General features: G+C 38.6%; 1 protein-coding gene across 2 annotated transcripts in view; it reads left to right on the top strand.

Moving 5' to 3' along the window:
* The first annotated feature begins 65 nt into the window (after positions 1–65).
* ALG6 (ALG6, alpha-1,3-glucosyltransferase) overlaps positions 66–8,719 on the top strand; it is a 17,850-nt gene continuing 9,196 nt past the window's right edge. Inside the window, exons 1-5 of one of the 2 annotated variants that reach the window (XM_017733527.1) lie at positions 66–511; positions 1,843–1,951; positions 4,832–4,916; positions 6,705–6,794; positions 7,472–7,560. In XM_017733527.1, the coding sequence (XP_017589016.1) occupies positions 1,870–1,951; positions 4,832–4,916; positions 6,705–6,794; positions 7,472–7,560 (346 nt within the window). In that variant the 5' untranslated portion in view covers positions 66–511; positions 1,843–1,869. The remainder of the gene's footprint in view (positions 512–1,842; positions 1,952–4,831; positions 4,917–6,704; positions 6,795–7,471; positions 7,561–8,719) is intronic. The other variant, XM_008633074.2, reaches the window with a different exon arrangement.

The following is an 8,719-nucleotide window of genomic DNA, read 5'->3' on the forward strand; positions in this document are numbered from 1 at the left end:
CAGGGGGCTGAGGGGCAGCAGGTGCCGCGGGTGGCCGGGGGCAGCCCGGCTGGGCTCGCAGCTCGGCCCCGGTGTGAGCCCCGCAGCGCCAGCCCGTCCTGGGGGCTCTGAGGAGGCCGGGGCAGAGCAGCCGGGTGAGCGAGGTATTGAGAGTGGGGGGTGATACGAGGAATAAAGGCATCTCCTGACAAGGATTAGAGGAACAGTAGAGTTATAGACAGGTATTGCTGCAACAAATTAAATTCTTCGTTCAGGGTGTGCGTTTTTCAGCTGCTGAAATGTGTGCTGACATCTCAGTTATATTCAGGGCCGTGCATCTATGGCTGAGTTCTGTCAGTCTCCCTGGGCCAGGAGTGGGTGGTTTGTATTGATGTTACTTATTTGAATCTTCATCGTAGGCAGTGTGGAAGGATAGTGGGGTTTTTGGAGTTTTTTTAGCTGTGATTTTCACCTCCTGCTTACAGGTGGGATCTTGAGAGACCGTCAGGTGTTGCACGTCCAGAGGCAGAAGGTGAAAAGTTTGGGATTGACCAAACCAGCTTTATCATCCCCTAAAAATTATTCCTTGTCTAACATTGTTCCCCACACGATACCAAGAATTAAGAGTTCTGTGCTTTCTAATCTCATGAAAGCATGGCTTTTTGTTATAGGTAGTATGGGATAGTTATTAAAGGTGAAAAACAAGTAGGAAAGAATATTTTAAGAGGCACTTGTGAGAGCTGAGAAAGAGACTCAATATCCCAGAAAACAACTGTTATTCCAAACGTAGGGAATGGCAGAAGTAAACGAGGTGGGGGAGTCTGTAGGTGAGGCTGGTGTAATGTAATAATTAAGAAGATATAATTAATTAATGTTGTGGCAAGATAGAAAAGAAGGACAGATGTATCTTTTATTTGGATAAAAGTGGCTCCCCTGTGACTCAGGCACAGGTGAAAACATGCAAATATCAGTGTTCACCTTTCTACCTATAGATGGAGATCTGCTGCCACAGATTTATAATATTAATTAACTTCTTTTTTCCCCTTGGCGGTGGTGTTGGATCATACCTTTGTGTGAATAGTAAACAAATACGGGTGGAACTGGAGTAGAATAACCTACACATGCCTTAGATGTTGCTTGTATGTTGCTAAAACTGCAGCTTGGTGCTTCTGTTGGGTGGGATTTTTATTTTTGGTCAGTTACAAGCGTATTAAAGTGACTTGAATTCAATATTGCCTTTTCTTTGAGGAAAGTCTGTGACAGTTGTACCCTTTAAGACTAGAGTAGTTTCTTCCTCACTTTTTTCCTAGTTCAGACTGAAATATTTTTGATTCTTTGGATCAAAGTTTGCATATTCTATAGTTAGTGGTTTGGTTTTTAATTTTTTTTTTTTTTTTTTTTTTTTTTTTTTTTTTTTGCATAGAGCAACATAATAATTTTCCTGTTTCTCGATTTCTGAGTTTGATGCATGTGGCCTTCAATTTGACAGATTTGGCAATATTTCTTACTTGTAGTGGATCCTTAGTGTGGTGAAATAAGCTTGGTGGGACATCAGCTCTGCTGCTTTTTTGGGGCAGAAGGATGGGGAATGTCTCCTGACACTGACTAACTTCTAAATAACTTCTGTTTTGTTTAAACCAGCAGCGGTGTCTGTACCAGATGTGCACTTTGCATAACCTGGCCGTGGTGCTCTTAACTGAGGAAACAAGTGGCATAACTTGGTGCTGGGACATTTACTCACTTTTTAAACCCCTGTGCTTGTTAATAATACAGTGAGTTATTAGTGTAGGAATTGCATAGCAGGAACGCCTGAGGGACAGAAGCCTGGATGGGGCTGTAGCAGTGTTCCTGGTGTGTTTGCAGGTCCCTGGTGTGTCCCAAAGCACAGCCATGGAGAAGTGGAGCCTGATGACAATCACGGTGTTGCTGGCACTCACCGTGCGCTGGGCTGTGTCCCTGGGGTCCTACTCAGGTAAGGCACCTGCACAGGCTGCAGCAGCCTCAGGGAGGGGGATTATGGGGCTGGTGATAAATGAAAAGAAGTGTTATTTGTTGCTTAATTTTTTGCTTTTGTTTATATAAAATCATAAATAGGAAGCAATGTGTTATTTCAACTGTTGTTATCTTTTAGTTCCTCTTGATTTCCCCCAGGATTCCTTTTTCTTATTTTTTGAAGTGTGCAATGATTAACATGACTGTTTGGAGCAAAACACTGAAAAAAACCACCTTAACTTTTTTTTTGGGTGATGCTGGGGATGGTCAGTTATATTTTAGGTTGACTATCTGGCTGTTTTCCCCTGTGCCTTTATTTGCAGAATATTGCAGTCTAATCGTACATTTTTTTAATATTATGCTTTAAATTCTGTAGCAGATATAACCTTAATTTATATTTAGCTAATCCTAGTGCTAATGAAGACAGTGTAGAGGTGACAAAGAGTGAACAATTACTCTGCTTGTAGGTGTACCTCCTTAAACTTGTTTACAGCAGGAGCCAGAGCTACATTCTGTTAATGGATGAGTTTTTCTCCTCCCTGTGTCAGAAGGCTTGCAAAGAATTAGCAAGTTCCTTTCCAAGCCTCCCAGTTCCATTCCTACACTTGGAATAAGCTTGCACAAGGCTTGGCCTCTGCAAATTTAAAAAAAGATAAAAAATGAGCCATTACTTTCAGTCCTCATCAGCCCAAAGAATCAGAACCTCAGTTAAATTCTACTCTGGTTTTTTGAGGCAATGGGGACCCTCATCCCCCGAGTAGCTGGAGCTGCTCAGGAATATTCTGGTGATTTTAAACTGGTAATTCTGGGTTTCATTTACTTGAAGAATTTGCTTGAAGCTGAACTGCATTCCCAGTTGTTTTGAGTTTGCTTTCTCAAAATGCCATTTCTGAGAGATCTGTAGGTAACTGAGGGTTTTACCCATCTCTAGGCATGAAACACCCTGTCTTTAGGCATACACTGAATTTCTCTTGCACTGCAAGAGGATTTATTTAGAATTCCGTTGCTAACTAGGTTTTTGTAAGTTGATTTAATTTCAAACCAATCAAGATTGTGGAAGAGAGTCTAAAATAAAGCCTGAGCTAAAATAACAAGTTTTAAATCTTATTTCCTCCACAGTGCTCATATAACTGCTTTTGGAATGGAAAAGCTGAATCTGATCCAGTCCAGCAAATTGTTAAAGCTTAACTTCAAGCATTGGCTAGCTGTAAAAAGACAAACCCCAATGTTAGAGCTGTCAAACACATAAATCCATTTGGATTATTATTCTTCTTTTTGACTTCACGCAGACATGATGAACTTTTAATTCCACCCTCATTTACTGTACAGTCTTGGATCTCAGTCTCATTCCCACCCTGTTCCTTGCCATCCAGCTTGCTTTTGGATCTGCCTCTGGAATTAAATGAAAAAGCAGGCAGCTCATACCTGGTTTTGAAAGGTTACCATTAGTGATGACCTAGACTTGGAGAATTATTGAGGAAAAATTTGGTTTCATAGTTTAATGCATAATTTTTTTAGTGCACTGCCAAACTCCGACTAAATACAGGTGTTGGAAGGAAGCTTCAAACCCTTAAAAAGCCTGCTTCCAGGTTAACAATAAAACTGAATAAGATCTCTACTTTTAAGGTATTTGTGACCCTTTTAAAATAAAATGTTCCATTTTTATTAATTTTTAACTCAGTTTGTCTGTATATCTGATGCTTGCTGTAGATGGAAGCTAAATCTGCATTGTCATACTAACTGATCAGTCTGTATTTGGCTTTTTATCATCAAACCTTTGGATTAAAATCTCTTTTGATCATTCTGAAGACAATTAATTTTTTTTCATTCCTTTTTTCTCCTAGGGATTGAGAAATTGATAGACACACAAACACACACTCTAAAATTTGGCTAACATCTATTTTGTATTTCAATAATCAGGTGGCAGATTCTTTGTTCCACTGGATTTATAGCTACAGAATTGACACTGATAAAACTCCAGTGTTCCAGTGACCTCACTTACTTGGGAAACTTGAGGCTGAATGTGTCACAGAGTGGAGATAATGTGCTCTCTCTACCACCCAGGAAGAAATTAGCAGAGATAAGAGCTCCTTTCCACTTTCTGGGAATAAATTGCACGTTCCTGGGCTTGTGGGATTCCCACAAACATAGATCATGGGAAAAACTAGAGATGGCTTTCCTATATTTTAAAGAACCTCTTATATCTCTGTCTGGCTCATGTCAATATTTCACTGGGAGCACAATCAGTCCAGTTGCTGTTCTCAGTGATCAGGTTAATAGAAGTAAATAAACATCTGGGAAGATGCTCAGCATGCTGCCATTATCAGAGTTAGTCTTACATCGAGGGGAGTATTTGACATCTGAAGTATTTGAATTGATAAAGCTTTGCTTTTCCATGAAAAGGGCAAATAATAGTATTATAATGATATTGATAGTAAGGTACCATGACATGGCTGAAACATAAGTGAGAATATTGACAATTATCACATACCAAGGGAGTGCAGCAGTTCCCACAAAATCACTGTAACATGTCCATTATGTGCATTTTCCTAGTTCAGGGAAAGTACCACATTTTTCATCTGCACTTGGAAATGATTTTTTTTGTCAGATGAGGAAGGAGTTCTTCACAGCAGAGTATCTTGATAAATGCTTATTGCAGAAATCTCCAGGAAGCCAAAAGAACACATAACTTTTTTTTTTCCTCTGTTAGACTGCATGATGAGGTCTCTATTTGCTCTCAATATAGAGGCATGGAGAATAAAATTGGTAATATGTTAATATGCAGTATATAACTGGAGGAAAGCAATCTCTGTCAACCAATTTTTAGTAATTTTCTAAATGCTGTGTCTTCTCCTTTTAGGGGCAGGAAAACCACCCATGTATGGAGACTACGAGGCTCAGAGGCACTGGCAAGAAATCACCTACAACTTACCCATCAGGCAGTGGTAGGTTGTGCTTACAAAGGGAGAATGGAAGGAAATCCTGGCTGTATTTTACACCTCTGAGCCCATTGTTCACACCCATGATCCATGAGATTTTTAGATGGGTGGGTGCCTGGAATCTAAATGTAAAGGTTTGGAGCTTCATTTGTGCAGATCACTTAAAGCAGAAGGAAAATTATTCTAAATGTTTTATTTCTTTTTACATTATTGCTAATATTCCTTAGAGCTGACACGAAACAGTAAAAATGTAGTCCATATATGTGCTACAACTCAAATTGGAATATATTGGAATTCCAGGTCATCTTCCAGCAAGGACAGTGATGTTGTGTGTGGTGTAACTTCCCTGGCTGGCTGTTGGGGAACAGACTAATCTGACAAAATAGAGAATTAATTCACTTGTGTTCTGTAAATACACCTGAACTCTGCGGATGGCTCTGTGTAGTGACCTCAGACCATCCTGTAGTTCCTATATTATCATTTTTGTTCTCTTTTTTCTGGGATATCCAAACCCTGACTGTGCCAGAGGTGGGATGAGCGGTGTTACGCAGTAATGGAGTTGGCAGCTTTGATCCACTCTGTTACTCTGAACTATATCTCCTTAAAATTAGGAGTTATAGCAGCCAATATTCCCAGGCATTCCCAGGGGCCAGATCAGACACTGTTGCAGGCTGAGTTTAGCTGCCACGTGGGCACCTTGGGCTTGTATTTGCTTTCTGGTTTTATAATTTATATAATATTTTATTTATAATTGAAGGGTTTTTTTGAGTTGGATCTGCTTTGGAAATTGATTCTCTAATACAGCAATGTCCTATTCAGTCTTGGGTGTTTGGAATAGCACATCTTGGCTGACATGCAAGGGATTGCATTCTAGAATTTAAATATTTCTGGTTTATATTATTCTTTACAGTCTTGACATTATTTGCTAAAGGCTACTTTAAGAACATCCCTTCTTGTTCTCTGCTAATTAAAACTCTGAAAGCTTCCTTACTAAAAATTACTGGATATATAAGGATTGTTTTTCTTTTCTTATTGAAACTATGAGTTTATGGAAGGTAAAATGAAAAAAATAAACTCCCAAAACTGGCAAGTTCCCTGAAAGTTGCAAACTGTGACATTCTGCATGAGGAATCTGCACTGCCTTGGCAGGAGCAATCTTGAATTGTAGGATAAGAAGCAGAGATGCAACTCAAAGAAATATGATTTATCATCAGTTCAGAAGACACTTCAGGCAGCTCATAAAGAATTCAAGAAATATCATTTACTATAATAAATGTCAAAAATTGGCTGCATTTGAGGTGAGGAAGTGGAAAAGCCAAGAGCCTGCCCTGTGGCAGTGGGAGCAGCCAGTCAGTGTTTCACTGGGAGATGGAAAGGGGCTGGTCCTCACTGTTGGAACTTTTCCTTGCACAAACCCCTCTGTTGTCATTTGGGAGAGGTGACTTTGTTTTAACTGCTGCCACAGAAATCCTGGCACAACGTAATCACAAACAGGAAAATCTTTTTATTTCCTTTCACGTGCTCCACCTGGGTTTGGAGGTAGAACCAGGAGTTTCCCTCTCCACTGAAGTGAGCTTTAGCAGCTTTTTTTTGCAACCACAAATGTGTGAACTCTGAATCACTTTTACTGTTATTTTGTTGCTTGAGACTTATTTAATATGAAGTAAAAATAAGCGGATAAAGAAGTTGCCACCTTCTGTTTTGGATTTGGAATACATTTAATATTCAGCCTTTTCCTTGGGCCAAAACCAAGCTGGAAATGTAGTCTTTAAATTGAATTTTATTTTTTTCTAGGTACTTCAATACAAGTGATAACAACCTGCTGTACTGGGGCCTTGATTACCCACCTCTCACTGCCTATCACAGTTTTGTGTGTGCTTACATGTAAGTTCAGTGTTTTCAATCCCGTGTTACATTTTTCTTTCTGCCAGCTCTGTAAATTTAGATGTGACTTGGATATTCAGCTTTCCCTGGAAGCCACTGCTGGATCTGTGATGCCCAGGGAAAAGTGCTGGAAAAGGGGGCATTGCCTGGGAAAGCTGTTGTGTGTGCAGAGCCCAAGTGACATTTGATGAGTGGATATCATGTAAATAGAATTCTGTTATTGGAATACTTTTTCCACAAGGGCTTTGCTGCTGTTGGAATGAGACTTATGGAATAAGAATGTAGGTTAAAGTGCACAGGCACAGCTATGTGGGGCATCTATGTGAACTGTAAATGGTTTATATTTAATACTTAAGCATGAAAGGTATTTACAATTGTTTTTTTTTAAAGTCCCTGGAACCAGACTGGAGGTGGTTATCTTGTCCTAATAAATATTGTATTCCATTTTTACTGTTTCCAAACGTTATTTTTTTTCAATTGTGAAACAGTCTATAGTGTAAACTGATCTAGTGGTGAGGAAAAGCTTTCATTGATCACTATTGCTCTCTGAAATATTTCTTCTCATTCATCTTAATTCTTGGAATCTGCTCCTGTGCATGTCATCTTTATTGCTGCAAGGAGTGTAAAGGGAAATGAGAACTGTCTGCATTTTGATGTGTCTGTACTTTGTTTTACAGTGCAAAGTTAATAAATCCTGATTGGGTTGCTCTGCACACATCTCGGGGCTATGAGAGTCAGCCCCATAAGTTATTTATGCGTACAACAGGTAGGAAGATTATACTTCCTTGGGATCATCCTGCACATTTGTCTTGCTTACTAATTCAGCATGTTTAATATGCAGCTTCTCTGTCTTTACTGGTTTATTCTCAGTTTTTTAATTGGGTGGCTTTGCAGGTCCATTTCTGAGCCAAATTCCTGCATTATTTCCTCTTCTGCCATCATTTGTGAAGCTGACAAATATAAAATATAGAAACAAGTTTTCAATCCAATTAATTAATTAAAAACTCTAAAACACAGCTACTCTTTGTTGCATAGACCCATTTTTTAATTTTGAAAATAATATTCTTGTTTTCCCTTCCATTCTGACAAAGACTCTTTCTATTTTTAGCTTCACTTGGTTTTTATTGTAATATTATTTTACATGTAGCCTGGCATTTACTGACTTAACAACCTCTGGAGGTGTCAGAGATCTTCATTAGGAGCTCAAAGGCAGAGATATTTGATATTATTACTGTGAGCAACAAAGTAATAATTTATTTTACTGCTTGTATTCTAAATTTGTCTTACACCATTTGATTGTTTTGAACTGCAAACAAATGCAGAAAAAGATTTGTACCATAATTTGGTAGCTGTAGCAGTAGGACAGCAAAGAATGTGGCCAATGAATTCTTGTTTCATGTTACTGTTTCTTTCATTTAAAATGTCTTTTGCTTTTTCTAACACAAAATGCTTTCTGATTGCAACAGCAGAATTTGTTATTCATCAATAGCTTTTCTGTACTTCACAAACCTCTCAGTCTGCTCTCTGGTAATTGATTGAATTGAAAAAAAAATAAAAATCACTAGAATTTAATTATCCTTGAAATGGTCTTTATTAATTTTGAAATCAAGTCACTTGACACAACACTGATGGATCTGGAGAGCTGATAAACACTTTTTAACAGGAGCCATTAGAAGAATGCATTAAAATAATTCAGGGTGGTCAATGGCAGCTTTATTTTAAGCATCAGTGTATTTGTTTTGCTAACACCTTGGGTATATTTGTTTAGTTGTGGCTTAAGCTGACCAAACAATTTATCCCTGGATAACTGAAATATTTAAACATGTCCTTTCCCTCTTGGAACCACTGCACATTTGCTGAAAGTGGTTTGTAGAAATAATCTGAGTATTTTCTTGAGTTTTTAAGACAACACTCAAGAAGAATTC

Source organism: Corvus brachyrhynchos, unplaced genomic scaffold, assembly GCF_000691975.1.
Source record: "Corvus brachyrhynchos isolate BGI_N302 unplaced genomic scaffold, ASM69197v1 scaffold34, whole genome shotgun sequence".
NCBI lineage: Eukaryota > Metazoa > Chordata > Aves > Passeriformes > Corvidae > Corvus > Corvus brachyrhynchos.